Here is a 24,318-nt window from a genome sequence, read left to right on the forward strand (position 1 = left end):
CTTGACAGTTTAGTGGGGGGCTGGCATCATGCAAGAACTCATTAAAGTTCATTGATTCTTTAAGGAATACCAGTCATCAATTACGGCGTTCGTGAAAAGAATGATTGAACGAGAAAGAAGAAATAAAAGGGAAAATTTCTACTGATGGATGTGAAAGGAAGGTGATTCTCCACTGGTTGGGCGACAAAAAAAAAGAGATGAAAAGGTTCTCTCAATCCCCCTCCCCAAGACCATAAACTGAGGTGATTCCCCTACGTTATTGTGATTCTTCGCCGCCCCCCGACGCATAGAACTCGTCTCTAGTTCCCTTGTCCTGTGATGCTACAGACCTCATTCTCACTTCCTTTTCCAAGTATTATTCGCCAACTGGCTCCATCCCACCACCCTTCAAAGTTCAAACCCCACTCCCCTCTTGGGTTATAAGGAGCACCCCTGGCTCCTCCTTCCCCCACCACCCCAGGCCTCCAAAACTCCCTCTCCTTTTCCCCTTCTCTGCCACCTTCGTAGAGTTTAAACACTCTTCTCTTCTCTTCTCTTATTTGAGATCCCAACTGGTATCGAAAATGGCATCAGGATCGTTCTCGCGCAGCACGGGCTCCTCATGGACCCCAAAGCAGAACAAGCTCTTCGAGCGAGCACTGGCGGTGTACGACAAGGACACACCGGACCGCTGGCAAAACGTTGCGCGAGCCGTCGGGGGGAAGTCCGCCGAGGAGGTGAAGCGACACTATGAGCTGCTCGTTGAGGACCTCAAGCACATCGAGTCAGGCCAGGTGCCATTCCCCAACTACAATAATAACTCCTCTACCATGGACGAGGAGCAGAGGTAATTAAGTGCAAGCGCATTCCCTGCTCCTTCCTTTAACCATTATTTTTCCTTCCTATGCTTCTGTTTACCTTTTTATTTGTATTAAAAACAAAAAAAGAAGAAGAAGATTGGATGTGTGAGATAAACACTAGTTCTTCTCAAGTGCTGCTGTAATAAGACCAAACCAGCGACCCAATTTCTTTTGGAAGCTCTGTTTTGTGTAAAGTTTAAAACGCACTATATCCACACTTTCTTCCATCTACACTTCTTCCATAAAGAAAAAATATCATTCCATGGGCCACTCCGTTCTCTTCTTCTTATCTCTTAACTTCCTCCTTTTGGTTAAGCAATTAGGAATTCACGAGCAGTTGCTATATGAGCCAAAATCCACAGATTACTGTTCCATTTGGTTTTCCTTCCTATGTGGGTCATGGCTGACCCATCACCTTTTCTCTCTTCTTCTTCCCCTGCAACTTCCTTTAAGTTTGCTGCTACCTTTTCTTTTGTTTTAAATTACTTAAGACTTGAGAGGGAACGGTAGCTTTCAGTTGGGTAAAAGGCCAACCAGAAGTCCCAGTTGGGATTCTTGTTTTTATGTGATAACAAGGGACTCCATCCACATTCATCCCTCAGTTCAAATTCCTTTGTCCCTGTCTCAGCCCACCAAGCTCACAGGAGACCTAATCCTGACACACCATATCTTCTCCTCCCGCAGTCCCATCCGACCTAAAACAAACATATCTCTCTCTCTCTCTCTCTCTCTCTCTCTCTCTCTCTCTCTCTCTCTCTTGCTTTTTTAATCTTTAGGTAAAAAAAGAATAGGTGTATGCTTCTGATAAAGCTCCGTCGGTTCCCAAGCTTATGGCCGACCCAAGCTTTGCAAATACTCTATTCCATGTCACGCTTGCAGGCTTGTTGCCTTTATCTTTTCATGTCCTCTTGCTGTCTCGCTGAAAAGGTTTTCTATTATATTACACTCCATTTTTAACTTCCAGATGGTGCCAAAACTTGGTATAGTTTGACCATTTGTTATGAATACTAATTAGTATTTCTCTCTCTTTTGCAGGCTGAGGTACCTCAAGCTCAACTGAAGCAGAGACAAGAGGGAAGCATCCAAGGGTGTATCAAGTAGTAAGGCCCTTGTTCTTCTCTGATGAAAGCAGATCGGAGCAAAGAACCATAATGCATATTTGCTGATGGCTAGCTTCTCCTTTAGTTTTGTTTCTAACTTTCTATCTATGTTTCTTCTCTTCAAGTTCTCCATCCTCATGTGTATACCGAAGCAAAGGCTGCTCGATGTATAGTTTGGGCTGGTCTTAATAGATGTCCCTATTTCCTTAAATGCAAGCGTGATATAAATCTATCTACCCTTCCATGGCACGGGAAAGCTACATGGATTATCTTTCTTTTCTTTTTCTTTTTCTTTTTCTTTTTCTTTTTAAGGAAAAGGAGGGCTAAAAAGCTCGCCGCCATGAAGTATCTTTATTTTCTCTTATTATTGTCTCCATGTTTTTTTTTAAAAAAATAATTTCTTCCATGACTAAGCTTTCTTAATTGATCATGTGAGGATTTGTATGGGCATGTATTTAGTTTCATCTCAGTTATTCGCTAGGTAAATCTTGAGTACTTATATAGGATGAAGAAATTCAAATAATATCTTATGGCTAGTCTTTTTGAGTGAGGTGATGAGTTCTGACAAATCAGAAGTAAATATTACTTAGATTTTGCATACAATTGAAATTTGCATCCTTCTGGATGTCTTCTTTCCAAGAGACAACCAACATGCTAGCAGCAATTTAAGAATAGAACAAACAAGCCATCTAAAAAAATATTAATATTTTCTGATTGTTATGCTTTTAGTCTAAAAACTCATGCACGATTAGCACCAATCAAGGATTACAAGTGCGAGAGCTAGCCCTAACCCTTTGCTAGTCGAATAAATTTAGAGTCCCTAAACTAGACTCTCCCACTACACATGGAATATGCTAAATTTAACATCAATGGGGCATGCTACAAGATTAGCATTGTATAGTTTTATTGTAAACTTTTCTCCAAAAATGACTTCAAATGCACACACAAGAAGATAAAACTACCTCCTAGATATAGCAATTGGGTGAAATGGGAGGGCCAACCTTTTAGGCCTCCCTCATCAGTCAAGCATGATGGGCATCTTGGTTTTGTAATTTCTTATTCCCAAACACTTTTAGTTCTACTAAAGGCTCATATTAACTAGTGCAATTGATAAAGTTTTTGAAGATCCATACCGTGGATCTGAGTTCAGTCCTCGCCCTCTTATCCGGAATTTGATTGAAATTTCTTCCTAGTTTTTTTTGTTCTTTTTTAATCCCTAAGCCATCTTACCATTATGGTGGACACTCTCTCGTTTTGAATCCACCTCAATTTCTACTTCATTTTTTAAAATATGGAATGCTCACCGTGCGCACTTTTTCAGCATCTTCGACTCTTTCCAAATCAAATGCATTATATGTGCATACGCATATATTTACATTCATTCCCAAAAAAATATTGAGGGATGCTTCATGACGTCGTTTGCAATTTATCATATTTGGCATCAAATAATGTGAAAAAATATATCTAAAATTTTTGCCTTTCCAATCTAACTTGATGCAACAAACCTAGTTTGTAGTTATATCCATTTGCGTTTTGCTTAGGGTAGGCTCTGCAAGAAACGCTTGGTCACATTAAAATGAGATCCTCAAAGATTCAGAGCCGCAATGAGTTCAAGTGCTAGGTTGTAAAGAGAGAGAGAGAGGGAGAAAAGAAAATGGTAATATAGTTTCATTTTTTTTTTTTGGGTAAACCGGCCACTCACACTAATCTCGCGTAAGCATTGCCTACAGAGACAAAAGATAAAATACTCCACAGCGGTGAAGGGACAGGTACACAATGGGTCCAAAGAATCTCTCCAGAATGATAAGCAACAAAGGAGGCAACCTAGTCAGCAGCTCTATTCGCCTCCTAAAACACATGGCCAACTTGGAAAACAGCACACTTATACAATAACCGTCCGACGTCCTCTAAAAGTGGATAGTCGAAGACCCCTGGCCTCTCCTATAGAATCCACTCTACCACCTCCACTGAATCCCCCTCTAGGATGACGCACTGGGCCTCCAAAACTCGCTTCGTATAAGAGACACTCTCCCATGCTGCCCTGAGCTCTGCTCTCAAAAGAGATGACTCTAAGATGCGTCGCCCACTGGTCACAATCCGCCTGGACTCATGATCCCTAATCACAAAGGTTGCACCATGCCTCCTCCACCAGCAGACATATTGCTATCAAAGTTCACTTTAAGGTAGCCGGAGGGTAGGGGCTCCCAAGATGTGAGTACATACCTAGGTGTTGAAGCAGCAAAAGGGGAACTCTAGATATCTCTAGCCACCCTAGATGAAGCAGTCATAAAAGCCTCGGATACTTTACTAGCCTAACGGATAACTCTATCTACTACAACCCTTAGAGGGACCCTCTTGATCTCGAAGACTCTGTCGTTGCTATCCAGTCAAATGGGATGGGCCAGATGGGCACCAGCAATGCCCCAGGCAACAGAACTTGGAGATTGAAAGGCAGACCTCAGATGTCGGAGTAGATCCTCAACAAACTCAGTGGATCTCGGAGGGAGGAAGGAAGCCTGTCGCCAAATTTGAGACATGGTTGATCGTCACCTCTACCTCCAGACGATCCAAACATAACGGAGAAATTTCCATCCCCCTCCTCACCAGAACACTCTTGGTAATGAAGCTTTCAAAATTCATCCAGCTACCAAAACTTTTCTGTGCACTATTGGCTAATCACTTTGTGCCATGTGCAATAGCCTTGCACCGAAATCCTCATAAAGCTTTAAGAGCCACGCACGCCATCATGCGGCTACGAACGGATCCATTTCTCCATCTCGTTTCTAGGAGCAGTAATTTTTGACCTGACTCATCAATCTGATCCACAAATGCTCTACTTTAAATATTTAGGTTTGATATAAATAAGTTTGGGTCGTAAATGAATCAACCTATCTAAATATATTTATTTGATGGATTGAATTTATGTTTAAACCTTTGACTTATTTAACCCATTTTGATCTGTTTAATAATTAGATTGAATCATAATCCAACACATTTAATCTGTTTTAATATCTTGGAAAGCTACTTAACCTATTTTTGATCTGTTTAACCTGATCCATTTAATATATTTAAATCCATTTAATCGGTTAAAACCCCATCTAACTTGTTTAACTTAACTTAACCTATTTAATAAATAGTTATGTGGGTCAAGTTAGATTATTTATTTAATAGATAAGTCGGATATAGATTAAAAATTTTGGCCTATTTAATAAACAAGTCAGATTTGGATTGATGAATTTTTGACATGATCTACATCGGATCCGGCTTGTATCTCACCTTACAAGTTTTCTGTCCGAATCTTAAAAGTCAACTTGGATCTGGATCTTGCTTAAATACGAGATGGAGAGAGAAATCGGGATCATGGAGTTTCGTGTCTAATTTTGGGGGCAATTCGAAATCTGGCGGGTGGGATGGAGTCGGAAGGTAAGCTTTGAAAAACCCTAAGTTTCTCCTGCCCTCTCTTTCCCTAGAAAGATCAAATGAAACTGTTTTTTCGAAAATCGAAATCGACCTAAAAAAAATCGAAATCTTTTTATTTCTTGGGAACCCTAGTTTCTCGGGATTTCGAATTCTCTTCGTAAACAAATCTCGAACCCTAATTTTTTCTGGTGTAATCTCGAACCCCCCCCCCCCCCTCCTCCTCATAACCCTAGTTTCAGTGTAATTTTTTGGAAATTTGTTTTGTTCAGGGCAAAGGGCGGCCTCGAATCCCTCGGCCATTCTCGCGGCCCTGGTGAACAAGAGAGAGAAGCTCCAGGAGGAGCTCCGAAGCATCGAGAGGCAAGTAGGTCTTGTTCCATTCTTTTCCCCCGTTTGTTTATATTAATTAATGATCTTTGAAATGAATCCCTGAGGTTTGAATCTTTAACGGTTTCATGTAAAGTTTAGAACTTTGCCCCTTGTTTTGTGCAAATTCAATTTAGGTTTTCGTAAAATTTGACTTGGTTAATTGGTTCGCTTGAGTGCTTCGGTTTTCTAATGTTGTTGGATTTCTATTCTTGTACTTTAAAATGGGATCTCGATGTTCTTGCTGCTCTTTTGCAGGAATATTTTGATTTTTTTGCCCTTTTTGTGCAAAATTGCCACTTTCAAATTACTAGATTCTTTTTTTCCTTCAGTTATTTATTTTGATTCTTTTTTTTGGTTTGCAACATCGGTTGGTTTCCCGTGCAGAGATGAAATGTTGCTTGTGTTTCAAGATTCTCATTTCTGAGTTCGCTATCTGCATCTTGATAGTGGGAACTGTCTGGTCCCCTCTTTTTGCTTTGGATGGAGAGCTATTATTTCTGAAAATTTGAATGAGAAATAGTTAAATTCTTGATTTCAAGGTTTTGAAAAGTGAATATCGGATCGTACTGTGTTTTTCTTTCACATACCGATAGTTCATCTTTTTCTTTTTTTCAACTTGTTTTTTACCAGTTACAGTTGGTAGTTGTGAAAGCGTTTTTTTTTAATCCTAAATGCAAAAATTTAAGTCCACTTCATACTCTTTGTTTTTTTTTTTGAAGGTCTATGACTTAGAGACTACCTACTTACAAGATTCGAACCAGTGTGGTAGTGTATTGAAGGGCTTTGAAGGTTTTTTATCTTCATCTAAGAGCAATACCAAGTAAGTTGCTTTCAATTTAATTGATTTTTCGTGTAAGAAATGTAATTTTTGTTGATGTGGTTATATCTATGCAAATAACCAGCATTTTCAACTTTTTCATAATCTTTAATCATCAGGATGCAATTTAGTCGATTTTGATTACATGTCCCTTTTGATGTCTTGCCTCCATATGAGTATCACAAATTTCCTTTGTGTTCACATGTTTATTTTTGTACCACTTCATCTTGCTTCAGACCAAATAATCTTATTTTTTTCTGTATAAGTGTATATTCATCTGCTCTCGACATGACAATGGTCAGTAATGCTTCAATGCATACTTCCCAGCATTTGAAAACTATCAAACACTTTCTCTTAAAAGTTCCTCATCTTTGGTCTGACTTAATGATAAATATTCTATCAGCAATCCTATGTTTGAAGAATAATCATGGCCCTTTGACTTAATTATACTGGCATTCAAGTTTATATTCTTTTGAATGAATATAGAGTTAAGATTTGTCTATGTGGCTCAAATTGCAGCGATATAGTTAATGTTTTGCCTGATCTATTATCAAATTCAGGGGTGCTAATTTACACTGCAATAGCATAGATAAGGATTAACAATTAGGATTGTGATCATGATGGTCTGGGCCATATTAAAGCAGCTCATGAGGTTAAATTGTTATTTGCTTGTTTATTAGGTTAACTATCATGTAGCAATATTCCTTTGACGCTCTATTGATTGTAGAGTTCATATTGTTGCATCTGTTCAATAGGCTAATGATGCTTCAAATTTTATCTCTTCTAATTTTTTGAGAATCTGTCACAGTATTTCAAGAAATTTGCTGAGCATATAAATTGGGTGTAGTATATTTGAGGTAATTCAAATTGTTGATAACATAGATTTGTTTGAAATTGTGCCTTCAGCCTAAAGCGCTCCAGGAAGTTTCAGCCTGAAGAAAGGCTATTCTCCTTGTCATCTGTTACCTCGCCAGCTGTATGTAACTACTACCACCTATTCAACAGGGCCTGAATATAAGCTTATTCTATCTGATAGACGACATAAAAAAATCCGTGCAGATAAGCTTACATACATGTTGATTTTGAAATTTCTTGAGCATATATCTTCTTCTATACTTAGGTTTTATAATTAATCGATCAAGCAGCTGAATTTATAATTACCTGAAATAGGGATCTCATATAAACTAAATATATTATATAATGCTTGCTGGCTTTCTTAATGGGCATCAGTTGCTGGAAATTTTACAATTATAAGTCATCAATCTATACTTCTTTTAACTGAACTTTTCATGTGGATTTACACAGTAATCATTTTCAATTTCCTTTTTATAATAGCATACATGAAGTAATAGGAGACACAACATTCCACCAAGAAAAAAATTATGATAATTTATATATATTTCTGAATCTCTTTACTCTTTTGGGAAGAAGCAAATGTAACAACCCCTCTTTGCCTATGTTTCAGGTTGAAGAGCATGTAGCTGGAAGGGATGGTGAGCTTTTAACAATAGATAAAAGTAATAGTTAATATGCGCAAGGATATGAAAGATATACTTGTATGTTTGTGGCAGATGGAAGGTCTGACTATGGTCCTGGACGGTCAAAGGGTGGAAGCGCTCATGCAAATGGACAGTAAGTACATTATTCTTAATTCTTCCTTCCAATGGACCTATAAATAAGTGAAATGTTGCATCAAGCCTGAAAGTTACAAATAAAAGGTTTCTTTCTCCTGCACTTCGTTGTAGTTGGGTGAAGTTAAAAGGTTCCCACAAGATCTGAGAGTCTCAACTTTGTTTCTGATTGCAAAACTGTGATTTTTTATAACCAACCACATGTACCATTATACTGAAAGTTTATGTGATTCTGGAATCTCTTACATACCTCTGTTGGGAAAATTATAGCAAGAGGCTTCTTGCTTCTGTATTTTATTGTAATTGGGTGAAGTTCAAAAGGTTCCCACAAGATCTGGAATGCCATCGCCATCCATAATTGCAAACCTGTAATTTATGGGAGGAGAAGTATTCCAAAGTCCCACAGTGAATAGAGCTACATGTTATTCTCTATAAACAGCAGTGGTCTTTTTGTGTTCCAAAATACTCGGGTCTATGCAATATATTGTTTCATATTGTGGCTACCTTTGTTTGAAAATATTCGGGTCTATTTGTAAAAGTTGATTAGATCCAGAATGTTGGTCTAGATCGGATAAAATTTGAATACCAGAATGCAAGGAATAGATTTTAGCTGGTAATATTTTTAATCATGTACTGCATTCTTTACTGTGGAAATTTATTGATTATTTATATGACTTAACAGCATGATTTAAAAGCATATGTATGAACTTTATAATTCCATTTTCCAGGGGAAAACCGAAGAAGGGTGGAAGAATAGTATTGAGAGAGGGAAAGAGAATTCGACCATCAAGTGAGCTAGAATTAGATGATGAAGATGATCTTGACATAACTATGAGATAATATATCAACTTCAGTTTGGCAATTTATGGCAATATGAATTCAGTCTTTGCTGTAGATTTTATTTATCCATGTTGGTCAATTCAGCTTATCCGATGTAAAGACTTTATTTTTGAATTCTAACGTTTGATTTCAGAGATTTACCTCATGAGGCCATACCTGGCCTGGTATGATGGTTAACCATGGGCTATCAGTTGTATTTGTTGTATAAATTAGTGTACTGTGAACATTATCTACCGTTTTTTTTTCTTTTGTTATATTTTGCTGTGGTAAAAATAAAAAAAAGGTGCTTTTGATGCCACTTAATCTCACACACATTTAGTTTCTCACTAGCAGTTGTACCCTTCGGCTTCATCCAGTGAGTGGGGTTGGTGTTTCAAACCTTGAAAGCTATTTCCTTGGTGTGTGACGTGTAGTCCTATCATTTTGGTGACAGACTTGTTGGTAGGTTGAGCTGATGCTCATGTAGCCAGGGCTTAGTATAATTAGAGTGTCAAAGCGATGTTCGATGTTGTGTGTATTAACCCCCAACCTCTTGTCAAAACAGTAAGACGTTGTACCATCCAAAGCAACGTTGGGTGATAAAGATTGAATTAGATTTTCAAGTTAAGGAATGGTAGATGTTCTATTCTATTTGTAGGCGGGAAGTTGAGATCCATTCAAATATGAGTTGCAATGGCTTGGACCTTAATGCAACAATTTTACTGCTGCTTCATCCTTTGTACAACTTCCTTTAGCTGTATTTTATAGTCAATTAAGTTGATGGCTTCAAATATATCTAGTTTTATAATAGGTATAGCAAGTCTGACTTCTAAATTAATCTTGATAAAAGCAAAAGATATATATCTGTGTGTGTGGGATGGACTATGCTCTTCTTGAGATGAGAATGTATCAATTGGTTGATTTCAGGATAGATAATGGAGCATCCAAATTGAAAACTCGCCTGATTGATCATATTTGTACTGCTAATAATATCTAAAAATAAAAATTCATATACACCGATTGGCTGGATATAAAATTAGATGGTTTTCATTGTATTAGTATATTAAAGTATTTAAATTAAAAATCTACCTAATTGACCACAATTTCTATATATTAATATGTGTATACATTGAAAATTAATTTTTGGTTTCTAAATATTTTCAGTAACATACATCATGGATATCTTATTATTTGAATTTAGAATTAAAAAGAGTGGATATCCTTTTCTTTCGAGAAGAGCACAGTTCATCTCTTCATCTCTCTCTCTATATATAGAGCATGTAGGAAGGAATATTTTCTAGGTAGATGGAAAGAGGGAGAGATCAACATGGTCAAACCCTATGTGTCACCTCTTGAGAGGTAATAACCTGTCAACCAAAATTGGTAAGAAGGTTGACAATGATAAGAAAGAGCAACACTGCCATCGATAGTACTACAACGTTAACCTGTAATCATAAGCATTTCATGACTTCGATCACAAATAGGTTTATAAAATACATTTCCCGTTATAAGCTATATTGCATACTTCTTGTTCCATTTACCTCGGCATGTCACTCTCTGACAAACGTCAACTCTATGCCCCTCGAAATTTGCCCAGTTGCTTGCCATCTAATACAAAAAATAAAAAATAAAAAAAAATCATTAGTATCAAAGACGCCTGAAAAGTTTTTTTTAATTAATTTATTTATTTTTTGGTCAACCGGGATTTATTTGTTTATTTATTTTTGAAAATATAAAAAAAAGGCTTTGCTTGTTCCTCCCTTCGTGAACCCCAGGCCGCGCCGCCTCCTTTTAACTCTAAATAAAACGCTCAAAGCCCTCCTCTTTTCTCTCACGTTCGTCTCGTCCATGGGAGCGAGAGCGAGCTTCTAAACAAGCGCGCCTCCCTCGTCGATGCTGCCGTTCCGGTTGCCACGCTCCGCGGCCGCCGCCGCGGCGGGGGCGGCTGCGGCCACTCTCGCCGCGCTTGCGGACCGCGCCTACGCCGACAGCCCCTTCCGCTTCCCCTATTCTTCTCCTCCTCCGGCCGCCGAGAACCCTAGCGGGGGCTCGTCGTCCTCTGGTGGGTTCGACCCCGAGTCGCTTGAGCGCGGTGCTAAGGCCCTGCGGGAGATCAATAGCTCCCATTACGCCAAGCAGGTGTTTGCTCTTTTGCCAAGCTCGGAACTTACCCATCTCCGTCACCCCCTTTGTTTCCTCTTTCTCTCGGTCTAATCTTCTTTGGGTCGTTCTTCTTTGGTAATGGCATTCAGGTATTTGATCTGATGAGGAAGCAGGAGGAGACTCGACTGGCGGAGGTGGAGACCGAGAAAGCCCAATATGTTGCCATGCAAGCGGAGACTGAAATAGTAAGCATCTCCTTTCTGATTATGTCGTTGCTTTCGTTATTTTTTATCAAGTTATGGTGCATGTTTAAAAACTAAACTGTTCATAAATCTTTATCTTTTCTCGCCTCAACATGTCTAAATTAATGTTCTTTAGAGGGTTACAGGAGATTTGGGCTTCGGGGTTTTGTAAGATTTGGTTGATTATTACAAGATTCATTACTTTATCACATGCTGTCACAGTGTCATGTTGTTATTGGAATTTCTAATCAATAGGATGTTAGCAGTGAATTTTATCTGTTTTTTGAGATGGATAGATGCCTATGGTTATTGGTGCCAAGCAAAGTTGGAATCTTTTTCCTGTCCAGAAGTAATACGTAGCATTCTACACCACAACTATAGCCATCACTGTTTAGTAGTGAGCTCATGCGTTGAGCTATTTGCTTTGTCAAGTTGTTAAGGATAGCCAGCTATTGGGAGGGGGGAAGCATTTTGTATTGTCTTGCTTCCATATTGCAAATCTTTGAGGGCCTACTCCATCATGTATCTATATTATAACATTAAGTTTCCTCTCAGTTGCAAAAGACCTGCTCCATCTTTTTTGATCCTATGCCTAAGAGCCTTGATTATAACCGGACTGGAATTTCCTGGCAGGACTGCAAGGAGTAGTTCTTGAGAATATACATACATACATGTGGATAACATACATATATGTGTGCATGTTTTCATATATGTATTTTGTGTGTGTATACAAGTTTTGGTTCACTTGACTTAGGAAAAACCAAGAAGACTAGTTTTGGTTCGCTTGACATAGTAAAAGCCACGAAGTAAACTATCAAACCAAACTTCGTTCACCTCTAACATTATGTTTCTTCTTGCATGATATTCATGATGCTCGTTGTTTATGAGGTAACACTTTGTACATTAGGTTTTGGTCTAATACATGTACTTTGGATATAGGTATGAATATCATCATACTTGACCCAAACCCAACCAATAGCTGCCCCTATCCATGGCAATGTTGCACAAGCTCGAAGCACTACATGATTTCAAGTTTGTGTTTCATAAGTTCGTTTCGTTGATTTGTTGATCAGCATTTCCTAATTCCTGGTTTATTCTTTCTGCTTGATATGCATTGACTGTAACATAACAACTCTTTAGAGTCTAGACTTCATTCTAAAGGGTGTGGGAGGGAGTTGTTGTTTGGGGATTTTCCTTCTCTCAGATTAGGCAGTTGCTGCCTGTAGAATAGTACTAAATTCTAGCAATGGCATATATGTCACTCTCAAGCTCTTAGCTGCCTCTGTGAGAGAAGAAAACAATATCAATTTCTTCTCAGATAGAAATGCTTGAGGGGCCTAGATAATTATAAAGTTGCAAGTTTGCTAATATTTTCTCAAATTTGATGGTGCTATCAGCTATGTCTTTGAAAAGATGATGTAATCTGCTATACAAGGCTGTCGAACAGAAATTTTCACTAGTCTGCAGGAAAACAAATTGTAATAGTCTATATGAAATTTATGTTGTTAAAATCCTGATTCAAGTCCAGATCACTTGGCATCTGATTTACACCTCTCATAAGCATTTTTTGGCAGGAAAAGCAGCGGAAACTGGCTGAAGAGCAAAGGAATTTGATCCAACAACAAGCACAGACCAAAGCACAAAAGGCCCGCTATGAAGATGAGTTGGCAAGAAAAAGAATGCAGGTTGCTGAAGTGACTTTTTTTTTCTTGTCTCAGTTTGTTATCATTCTTCATTCTTATGGATGCATTTAATAACTAATTAGTCAGTAGAACTGCCTTCAACTTTGAACTTAGTGATCTACGTTGTGCCAAATATCAAATTTTAAGTCTTGTATTATCTCTGCAGATAGAACATGAAACACAGAGGCGACAAAATGTTGAACTCGTGAGAATGCAAGAGGAATCCAACAAAAGAAAGGAACAAGCAAGGCGTGCTACAGAAGAACAAATCCAAGCTCAAGTGCGCCAAACAGAAAAAGAGAGAGCTGAGATAGAGCGTGAAACAATAAGAGTTAAGGCTATGGCAGAGGCTGAGGGTCGGGCACATGAAGCAAAACTGACAGAAGAACATAACAAGAGAATGCTTTTAGAACGTATGAAGGGTGAAAGAGAGAAATGGATTGCTGCAATTAATACAACTTTTAACCACATAGAAGGTATTATGCTAAAGTGGACATGGGGTTTTCTGAATTCAACATTTGATAATCATATGATGATAGCAATCAAGTAATTGTCCAAAACAGTATATTTTTTGCATTGTATATTGGTAATGTATGTTGGCTGTACCCATTTGCTAGCAGAATGTTTTAGTCAAAGTTTTGAGTTTTCAATGCCACCACTTCAGAACAAGACTTGGTTCTGTATTAATTATATAATTAGATGAATAAATTTGATGTTGTACCGAAGCTGCTTAACCTTTTCAGTTCATGAGATTAAAAAACTACTAGATCACCTAAAATACATTTTTCAATTGTGTTATTATCCTTAATTCATATTTTATTCTTTTTACCCCTATTTTTTTATTTTTTCTTTTCTTTTACTTTGATAAGAGACTAATGAAAAGCATCATTCTTTTCATTGGATCGTTTGTTATAACCTCTGAATATTATAGCAAACTATATTACAATTTTTATTTAATTAATATCCGAATTTCTTAGTTCTTTGTCTCTCTTTTTAATTCTTTGTGTAATTAGATTGGCATTCATTTGTCTTTTGTTATGACTTTCAAAACAAGAAGTAGCATTATCTAGCATTGTTCTCTCGGCCATCACTATGAAAACTTATGTTCTTGTTCTTGGTTTCTCATTGTAAACCTGTAGGTGGTGTGAGGATGTTACTGACTGATCGCGGTACATTAATAATGGCAGTTGGAGGAGTTACAGCTCTCGCTGCTGGTGTCTACACTACTAGGTTTACTGAAATTTCTCTAGCAATGAGATTATAATTTATAATAAGAGTATTAAAATGATGCTCTTTATTATCCTTGTGCATGAAGTACAACTGTCTCATTATTTGGTTATTGTATACATATAGGGAAGGTGCTAGAGTTATGTGGGGTTACATCAACAGAATACTGGGCCAGCCTTCGCTGATTCGTGAATCGTCAATTGCCAAGTTTCCATGGTCTGGAATTGCTTCACGCATTAAGGGTTCAGGCTCTAACACAGCATCTGGAAAGGTGGCATCATCAGAAAATCGGACTAGCTTTGAGAATATAGTTCTTCACCCATCATTACATAAGAGGATTGAACAACTTGCTCGAGCAACAGAAAACACCAAGTCTCATCAAGCACCTTTCCGTAACATGCTATTTTATGGACCACCTGGTACTGGTAAAACTTTGGTGGCAAGGGAGATGGCTCGGAAATCGGTATGGTGCATATTTCTTACCACTTATAGAAAGTCTTATTAGTTTTGTTTTTAACTTTACTCTTAGTCAACTTATTTCCCTCACATCATTCATAAAATGTTTGTTATAGCTGAGACAATGGAACTTTTTTTCAATTTGAATTACAATCTTAAATGATTTGAGACGTTTTGAAGCGTCATTTTGATTGCCTTGTCCTGATCATGTACAGGGTCTGGATTATGCAATGATGACTGGGGGTGATGTTGCACCTTTGGGTTCACAAGCTGTTACCAAAATCCATGAGATATTTGATTGGGCTAAGAAATCCAAAAAAGGTCTATTGCTTTTTATTGACGAGGCTGATGCTTTTCTGTGCGAGTAAGTTACCAACTTGATATGTTTTATGTATTTTTTAACCTATTTCCAAATGTCCTGCTGGTTGTCTTAGTGGCTGGAGGTTTATCACCTCCAATTGCAATGCTTTAGCCAGGAAAAATAGGTTTTATTTTATCTGCTAATATTATGTCATCAATGAAATTTTGGAAATTAGAATCTCAGAGTTGTGGAAGGGGTTTTCCAAACAAGAATATTGAGCAAGTCTTTATATCTTTCACTTGAATCTTGGATCTATATGAGAATTCAATTCCTTTCATGGTGTTCATTTGAGTATGCATATGGAGTCTATTCAGGATTTAGAAGAACCCCTTTCTTCCCAACATTTACATTTTAAACCAGCTTTAAACATTAAATCTAGAAAAAAATAATTCTGTTTTTCATTCTGGAGCATGGCAGTCTTATATTTTCTAGTAGGAAATCATGGACTGCACTAGTTGCCCTTTTGGTTTGATTTTCAATCTGGTTGATAGTGTTATTGAGCTAGTGAACTTCTTGCTCAAAAATGAGGGCAAGAGAATAAGAAGGGATGATTTGTGTACAGAAACATCTTTGCCTTCGTAACTTATCGGCGTTCCACTTAGCAAGTTGCTGGTAATTTCTATACATTTACATTTTTCTATGATAATAATCTATATTGGTCGAATAAAATGATGGTTCATAATTCTTTAGTTGTCTTGATAATGGCAGGTTTTAGGGCTTGTTTAGATGTCCAACCAGCTAATTCATTATGTATCTCCTAAAAATGAGTGGAATGGTGTGAAGAGATGAGTTGGGTTTGAAATACAAAATAATCACCATTTTAGATGTGCCGCTATCGTCAGAACTAAGGATCTGGGGAGCCACTCTCCACCAATTCCTCCTCTCTTCCTTCCTTTTCTTTGTTTAGTAACTCCTGCCTGTAATGGAGTTTTCTTGTCAATAGAGCCCTTAGCTCAAGCAATATCCTCCTCCCAATTATATTTCTTCTCCAAGTTGGCCTTCATTTGTTTGTTGATTCTACACCAATTTTCTAATATAAACTCTGCACTGTTGTTCCATGCACCATTTTCTTCTATTTGATGTAGCTGATGATTTTCAGCCTCTAAAAGTATGCTATTGGTTCGCTAATATTCTTTTGGAAATAGTTGATTATCTTGTGATATCGTCCTCCAATCATTGTTAAGTTTACTGAGTGACTTGTGCACGTATCCTTATTCTCTTGAGCATGACCAAATGCCATAGATAACTCTTTTATCATGATTTCATAGGTAACTGTTTTAATTGATTCTCTCATTGCCTTCTCTCTATATTCTCCCTTTATCAGGCGTAACAGCTCCCTTATGAGCGAGGCTCAGCGGAGTGCCTTGAATGCACTGCTTTTCCGAACTGGTGACCAGTCAAGGGATATGGTTCTTGTCCTTGCAACAAACAGACCTGGTGATCTTGATGCAGCAGTCACAGACCGCATAGATGAAGTAATCGAGTTCCCACTTCCTAGAGAGGAGGAGCGTTTCAAGCTGCTAAAGCTCTACTTGAACCAATACATATCACGCGAGGATAATGGCAAATCTGGATGGCGTTCCTTATTCAAGAGGAAGCAGCAGAAAATCCTTGTAAAGGATGTGACAGAGGATGTGCTCCTTGAGGCTGCACGCAAGACGGAGGGTTTCTCTGGTCGAGAGATCGCAAAGCTCATGGCCAGCATTCAAGCGGCCGTATATGGACGCCCTGACTGTGTTTTGGACTCGCAACTATTTATGGAAATAGTAGATTATAAGGTTTCAGAGCACCAACAACGTATCAAGCTTGCAGCTGAGGCTACACATTGAACATTTTATTTCTATGCATTATGCATCTAAGAGGTTCTGGAAATTCTTTTTCGCTTAGAGAATTTATTGCAGTTCATATCCATTTTTCATGAGGATTGTTTCGTTGAGGCTCATGTATCAGTAGTAAGTATGGGAAATGCCCAAGAATTGATCGCTCAAATTTGCGAATTTCCTTTCTCTCGTCGTATTTGTATTTGTATTTTGATAGAGGATCGGAGGAACCAAACTAGATATGCTTATATGAAGTTTTGCGCCCTCCCCCTGCTTTCTCTAACTGATACAGTGTTAAATTGTGAAGGAAGGATACAACTTGTAGCCAGATAAAATGGAAAATGTGCGATGCGAGTTGGACATGCACACAGGCTCAACCATCTTGCGTTATAGATGAATCCACCTGCCAATAATGATTATGAGATGATGCATTACATGAAGGCTAAAATTTTCATGTTGACATCACCTGTACGAGAGGATACTGAAATGAGTTTGATTGGCCTTGCCTTGGCACCAACGCAGCGATCGCCAGGGACAACCAATTTGTGCCTTAGCTTTTTGCTAAATTTAAGGATTCAGCATTCTTATAAATGGTTACTTTTATGATCAAGCTGATGAATCAGCAGCAGCAAAGCATGGCCAAATGGTCCAGGAATTGTTTTATGATTGATTCCAGGTTATTCAGTGCCTCAGGTTAGCTTGCTGGAGAATAAGGGAGGATTGCTTTAGTGAGTTGGTCTTCTTCTTATTATGCATCTAAAGTGCCAATTGGTTATACTCCCATTCCAGTGTCGCAGAACCATGAAAAATGTCATGCCAAAACGAAAGAGGTTATGCATAGTAGAAGAGGAGATTACGAATGAAACAAAGGTAAGGGAGGGAGGGAAGTGGGGGGTCCCACAGGAAGCGGAGATGGGGCAGGCAGGGGTGGCTGAGGAAGACGGCGGAGGAAAGCCGCAGGCGGCGATGATGTTGCTGACGGAGGCCACCCATCGTCGTCCCTTTTTCTTTTTTTTTTGTGGTGTAACGAAAAGGGAAGAGAAGGGTGAGGAGAACCTCACCCGCGTAGCAATCCCCACTGGACTTCCTCCTTGCTGGAGAATGTTCGGTACATGCAGACAAGTTTTACTCATATCCTCCCCACCCATGGAGGAGCTCCACCAATGTGGCAGCCCCTTCCACGTGTAAGTACATCACACCAGCATCACCTAAGTACTGGCAGACCAGATGGCAACTCCAACGGACATATTAAACGGGGTCATCCGATCTCCGCATTTAATCGATGCCTGCGCGTTTCGAACCTGGGCCACTCCGCTCCAAGGTTTGAAGAGGAAGTGTTTAAGGAATTCGATATAGCTATCATCACAGCATGCATGTCTTCCGGCAAATGGTGTTTAAACACGTAACAAGGATAAGGTGGATGCCTAAATTCAAAAAGGCGGATCATAAGATGGATGATTAGGGAGGGAACTCCACGGTACATTGTTGGATATCGACTGGGGACTGGTTTGGTTCGCGGGCAAAAAGAGTAGGGAAAAATCAACGGAAAAATAGAGTGATGTTTCATATTCGATTAAAATTTTTAAATAAAAAATGCAAAATGTAGTTTTTTATGTAAATAAAGTTTTTATATTTTATAAAAGAAAAAAAATCTATCACGGAATATAAAAAAATTAATTTTCAGCGGCTAAAAATTAGAATAATATTTTTTTCAAAAATATCCTTAAGCTTTTATATAAAATAAAATAAAATTTTTTTATTAAAAATATAATAAATATTTTATATAATTTTTGTAAAAAAATAGATGCGCAATCAAATATAAATTATTTTAAAATATGCCAATGTTTTTAGTCAACTAAATATCATCAATTTTTTAAAAAATATATTATTTTTTATTTTTTATTTTTTATTTTTTTGCTTAAGCGGGCGGTTCATATCACACAGGTACGAATATATCCAATAAAATCAGAAAACAAAACGTCCCGGAGTGCCCTAAGCAACTCTCCTTGAGTCGTCCATAGCATACCTCCCGCGTGGTTGGCCGCATAAGCAGCAACCCAGTCCGCGGCTTCGTTTGCCTTTCTATATACACATGTTTGGTCTAGAAGGCCACCCCATCACTGCCCATCTCCCAAATATCTCGAGTCAAGGGGTGGTCTGACCCCACCTCGTCGGGCCTTTCTAGATCCATCCAATCACTGTGGCGGAGTCTCCCTCCATCAGAATGGAGCTGGTCTGCAGAACACGTCGCGCATATCGGATGTTGGCTCATGCGGCCCTCAACTCCGCATCAAGAATTGAGGTATCAGATAACTGACAGTCCCCGACCGCCAAGATCCTCGCTCTAGAGTTCTTGATGACAAAGCCCGCTCTCTTTCCATCCCCGCCATCTAAAACTGAGCCATCAAAAAAATATTAAAATTTTCTCGCGAACAAAACAATCCTTAGTTGCACGGGCCATCAGAGAACCACTTAAAACAGCTAAACACACAGTACAGCACCAATCAGAAATGATAACGTGCAGGTAAAATTTGGAGGCATCTCACCCTAGAGTAGAGTACGTGTTGGACTGAAGTTGACATAATTGTTGCACGGAATTTTGATGTCTACCTTTATATATATAAATATTTATGTACTTGGTTGCTATAATTGAGGGATTAAACGAAGAAGAGCCGTTAATTAAAGCGGACGCTGTTTTCCGCATGGCAAATTTCCGAGGCGTCTCTGAACCGAGACATGCTTCTGGATTAGGATTTAGGAAGCATGCAAAGAAGTCTAGCTTTGATCTGATCTGACCAAGACTATTATACTCGAATGCATAGGCTAAGATTGGTTCCATATAGGATGGAATATTTCTCACAAATTACTTGGGAGTAGACAAATCTATGAGACATTGGACAATGTGGAAAACTACACTGGCTATCATGATGTCTTTGAGCCACATCAAGTGGAGCCACCTGGACATCATGGGTGGTGCAAGGTGGTTTCATTGTATTTCCCAGCAGGAGTTCAACATATTAGCTGATAAAGTTGTTCCAAGGCAAGAAAAGAATTAAGTAGATTGGACGCTAAAAAGACACGAAATTAACAGAATACTTCTTTGCTTTTTCATCTAAAAAGGAGTAATAGACCATTCCTTGTTACCTTGATTCTATTTTTTCTTCAATGAGATCATGAGATTTGTGGGTATATAAGCCCCTTGTGGAAGACAGACCTCTGGTTAATTTAGTGGATGGGTTTTACTTTCGTCTTAAATTGACCTAAAATGCACCCCCTCGATGTTGAGCCTAGAGAGTCCTTGTTTAGTAGTCTTTTCTTGCATGCCGACTCCAAAATATGGAACATAGATTTCCTACAGGTAGTTGCAGTAGCCAACTTAGTTTGTCTTTTTTTCTTATCATACACAATCTCATGTCACAGCCATCCAAAAAAACAATATAAATAATGAAAAGGTAGAGCTCTCTTTCTATACTCAGAAGACAAAAAAATGTCTACAGAATGTCTATAATACTTAGCTGTTAGGGAATGGCAGGGTCATGGCTTTTAGATCTTATCAGGTAATAGCCATGTACAAAAAGGAGCCGCATGATACATAGGACATTAGTCCAGTTCTCATGTAGCAATGCAGTTGAACTCAACCATTAGTTTGTCAAAGCAAAAATCTGATTGTATTGGCAACCAAAACCACAAATTGCTATTCAAAATGCAATACATCTCTTCTTATGTTAATAAAAAGTCCAGAAGGCCCCTTCACTTTCTCAATTCCTCCAGAGCATGACTTCTGAAAAGGGTCGTTCCCAACTAAGTGCACTAATATCTTCAAAAAAAAAAAGAAAAAAAAAGCCAACAATGTTGAAATCATGGCTGGTAATTGAAGTTGGTAAATGCGATCTCATGAATGTGGAGTATAAGTTGCTTTGTTAAGAACTTATGTCGCATTAACTTGATCTTTTGTTAGCATCAACTAGTAGTTTGTTAAATTTTATCGATAGGTGAAAAAAAAGTACCCTCTTTCTATTTTTCTATCCATAAACAAAATGGCTTCCAATCATTGTTCTTCCTTTTGGATATAGAAGAAGTGGAAATCTATGAACCATTTCATTAGTTTTATCAGTATCGGACACTGGCTTTCTTTTTTTTTGTTTTTTACAGGTTAGATGATTACAAATTGAAGCATTTAAGGTTGACTTTTTATTAGGGAAACAACATTCAGTAGTTGAATTGTTTTTTCCAAACAAAGGCTCGTTTTAGAGATCTATGATGTCGAAGGAGGCTGTCTATTATGTAGTGAAATTGGATGAAGCCATCCTGTTAAAATCCAGATTCCAGTTTTATTTTTTAAAGTGTAATTGAGGCATTTTCATAGATATAATCTTCCGGCTGAGCTACATTGTTTAAAAGGTAAGACCATTCGAACCTCTTGTCTGATCACACATGAAACTTTAATCCAATATAGTACCAAATGCAATGCAGTATATAATACCAAACGCAATGCAGTATGCTCGAGATATGGATCCCTATGACATCCACATTTAGTCATACCTAATGATTGCCGCTAAAACAAAATTCAAGGAGAAGTTCTGTTTTCCAACATTGAAAGAACAAAAAGACAACCATTTTATAAGAACTATATATATATATATAGAGAACAAAATAAGTGATCTGCATGTCAAGATTAGAAATGAAGTTGATTTCAGATTTAAAACATATAAAAATGCTACATAAATAGGTATCACACATCAAAGATAGAGCATAGTGAGCAAGTGATGGATTATGTTAGGTATTAAATGAAGCAACATGAAGAAGGTTCTGAGATCTCCGCCCATCTGAATTAGAAGCAATGATGGAGGAGAACAAAATTTAGGCTGGTCGCCTGAAAAAGCAAACTGCTGCATGGTACAAACACTTAATTATTTTTTTCTCCATCTGTTGTTTTTAACATTTAGCAGTCACATCTTTGTAGCTTTCCTTTGTCTATTTCTTTCCCCCATTGACACAGGCTGCCCTAAAGTCTGAAGGTTTCTGACAGCAGAGGGAAAACTCTGGTAACAATGCCACATCCAATCCTCTCCTCTCTCAAATCTGATGACCCCATGACCTGTTACTAAAAGCCTTCTAGGTCAAAAGATAGCAGGATACTGCACGCCTGGTGAAGCAATAAGAAGAATTAGGAGGGAAGGATTTGAACCCTTTAGTGAGCTAATTATTGTACTTAGTGTGAGTTACTGGTCCTAGGTACAAAGAAAGTATATCACCAGATTCAAGGCAATGCCTAAGAACCAGTGAAGCAATAAGAAGGAGAGGAAAAGGCCCACAAAAACATCACATGCTGCTCAGCTGCTAATGCTATGCACAGCGTAGTAGGCCATAAAATCTAAAGATGTCAAAAGTTTGTCAGTAATACGGGCACAACACAGCCAAGTGACGTTTAGAGATGGGTTTTCCATTACGTGCTTGGCTGCAAATATTTTAGTTGCAAATGTTTGAGAAGAAAGCAAGAACAAGGGAATAGTTGTTACACCGATCCATCCACATTCCAAGAACCTCGACAAATTAATTAGGGAGGTGGTACCACTAAATAGTAGAGGAGGTAGTCAGAGGCATAAAATTAGCAAGAGACAAGATTATGTTCCTAACTAGGACAAATATGTGGTTTAGTAAGAGGAGGACAAGGAGATGATGGGTTTTGTTTTGTTTGTCATCAAGCTATTAGAGGAATAAGTAGAGGCATATATATATATATATAAAGTATATAAAATTTCAAGTGCAGGCCAGTGTTGAGAGGCAACAAGCTTCATATAGTTCAAACCAGGGAGATACAAATAGAGTACAAAGTCTATTTTTCTCATACCCTTCAGAGTCCTGTCACTTGTCGTGATGGTCTTGCTGCTGTGGCTTCCTAATGGAGGAGTGCTTGTTATTGTGCATCCAGACCTTGAGGACCGGCCTACTGACCCCGACCTCGGCGCAGAAGTCCTGCACCAATGCTTCGTCCTGCTTCTGGATCCTCCAACCCACCCGCTCGGCAAAATCCAGCATCCTCTCCTTCTGCTCCGTCGTGAACTTCGTCCTAACCCTCTTCTTGGTCACCACGCTTGGCCGCTGCGGTGGCCCGGCCCCCGCATTGCGCTCCTCACTCGAAGACTCCGTCATCGTGCCGCCGCCAGCAGTACTGTTGCTGCTGCGAAGTTCGAGGATCGCCGGCGGCGGCGAGATGAATTGCTTTTGGTGGTGGCGATGAGAGGTAGGAGGAAGAGGAGGAGGAGGAGGAGGAGGATGGGGATGGAGTACTGGTGGAAGCAAGAAGGGGGATCTACCATGGGCGGCGTCGTGGAGATGGTAAAGAGAGCTGGGGTTGGAATGGGAGGGATGAGAGTCGCCATCGATGCGGTGGAAGCTACGGTGGCAGCCGCAGGCGGCACACTTGAAGGCGTCGTCGCTGCTGGGCATGAATTCGCAGCAACCATCGAGGACATGACCACCAAGGCTGGCGGCATGGTTCCGGAGGCACTCCCGGTACCGAATTGCACCTGCTGATGAATCCATGGCACGGGTGGAGGCCGTGGGATTGGGACTCAGAGACCCGGCGGTCTCGTTTCTTGCCCCTCCTCCTCCTCCTCCTCCTCCTGGTCCTCTGGGAGAGAGGAGGGACGAGGAGGGGGAGAGCATCGGCCTGCCCAAGGCTGATTCTCTTATAGCGGGAGGAGGAGGAGGAGGAGGGTTGTCGCTATCCTCCTCCTCCTCATCCTGCCTTCTGAAATCCATGGAATTAATCCACTCTACTCCCTTGACTTTCTATACAACCATCATCAAATCCAACACCAGAAGGGAGATGGGGGTGGGGGGCAGTGAGAGGGACTAAACATGCAAGTCCAACACCAGAAGGGCAAGAGGCAGGACGTTTCCCGCTAGTCATCTAAAGAAGGGGCCGGAAACAGTGGGAGGCGAAGAAAGAAGGGAGAAGATATTCTGATAAAAGATGATAAGATTGGAGATTGGTGGGATCCGGGTGGTGGGGGGAGTCCAAAACAACCGACAGGCTCCTGTTTCACCCCTCGCATACGCTGCAAAGAGGCCCCAGCAGTATTATTGCCGCTCATTTCCCAGTTTTGCATGCTTTCTTATATGATTGTATGTGGAGCTTTCCTACTCTGTCCCTGCCTTTACAAACAAATTCTAATTCCAATTCTCCCGGTTGCTAACTTCATTCATTAGCTCCGCAAAGCTCGTATAGTAATTGAAATGATGGGGCCTCCACACCACATGAACCACTCTTGTTGGCCTGTCACACTCTCCACTTCAAGGGAGGGTCCACCATCCTTGAGCACTCCTTAATTAAGCTCTTTTTTGTGTTTCTCCATCCTTTCAAAGAGAAAGAGGAGTTCAAAACCTTTTCATGCTTGGATAGGCAATATATCAGCTATCTCGAACA

At 39.2% G+C, this 24,318-nt stretch overlaps 4 protein-coding genes across 5 annotated transcripts; 3 read left to right on the plus strand and 1 right to left on the minus strand.

The window, feature by feature from the left end:
- Positions 1-213: 213 nt before the first annotated feature.
- On the plus strand, positions 214-2,188 carry LOC103711534 (protein RADIALIS-like 3). The gene is made up of 2 exons (XM_008797709.3): positions 214-826; positions 1,875-2,188. The coding sequence occupies exons 1-2, from the start codon at positions 564-566 to the stop codon at positions 1,897-1,899; spliced, it is 288 nt and encodes a 95-aa protein (XP_008795931.1). The 5' UTR covers positions 214-563; the 3' UTR covers positions 1,900-2,188.
- A 3,064-nt stretch (positions 2,189-5,252) lies between these two features.
- Positions 5,253-9,270, plus strand: LOC103711533 (chromatin modification-related protein MEAF6-like). The gene is made up of 7 exons (XM_017843901.3): positions 5,253-5,362; positions 5,629-5,723; positions 6,448-6,548; positions 7,452-7,521; positions 8,011-8,038; positions 8,117-8,177; positions 8,905-9,270. The coding sequence occupies exons 1-7, from the start codon at positions 5,350-5,352 to the stop codon at positions 9,014-9,016; spliced, it is 480 nt and encodes a 159-aa protein (XP_017699390.2). The 5' UTR covers positions 5,253-5,349; the 3' UTR covers positions 9,017-9,270.
- A 1,480-nt stretch (positions 9,271-10,750) lies between these two features.
- LOC103711532 (ATPase family AAA domain-containing protein 3-like) lies at positions 10,751-17,169 on the plus strand. The gene is made up of 8 exons (XM_008797708.3): positions 10,751-11,134; positions 11,248-11,343; positions 12,915-13,025; positions 13,189-13,498; positions 14,162-14,252; positions 14,376-14,712; positions 14,921-15,069; positions 16,391-17,169. The coding sequence occupies exons 1-8, from the start codon at positions 10,889-10,891 to the stop codon at positions 16,893-16,895; spliced, it is 1,845 nt and encodes a 614-aa protein (XP_008795930.1). The 5' UTR covers positions 10,751-10,888; the 3' UTR covers positions 16,896-17,169.
- A 1,651-nt stretch (positions 17,170-18,820) lies between these two features.
- Positions 18,821-23,963, minus strand: LOC103711531 (zinc-finger homeodomain protein 6-like). 2 transcript variants are annotated; one of them, XM_039134433.1, is made up of 2 exons: positions 22,738-23,963; positions 18,821-19,282 (listed from the first exon to the last, which is right to left on the minus strand). In XM_039134433.1, exon 1 carries the CDS (start codon positions 23,649-23,651, stop codon positions 22,752-22,754), a length of 900 nt encoding a protein of 299 aa, XP_038990361.1. In that variant the 5' UTR covers positions 23,652-23,963; the 3' UTR covers positions 18,821-19,282; positions 22,738-22,751. The 2 variants fall into 2 exon arrangements, with proteins under 2 accessions (XP_038990361.1, XP_008795929.2); XM_008797707.4 differs by lacking the exon at positions 18,821-19,282 and adding an exon at positions 21,591-22,032 and having other exon boundaries at positions 22,738-23,962.
- Between the last annotated feature and the right edge of the window lie 355 nt (positions 23,964-24,318).

The sequence above is a fragment of the Phoenix dactylifera genome, chromosome 15 (assembly GCF_009389715.1).
Source record: "Phoenix dactylifera cultivar Barhee BC4 chromosome 15, palm_55x_up_171113_PBpolish2nd_filt_p, whole genome shotgun sequence".
NCBI classification, from domain to species: domain Eukaryota; kingdom Viridiplantae; phylum Streptophyta; class Magnoliopsida; order Arecales; family Arecaceae; genus Phoenix; species Phoenix dactylifera.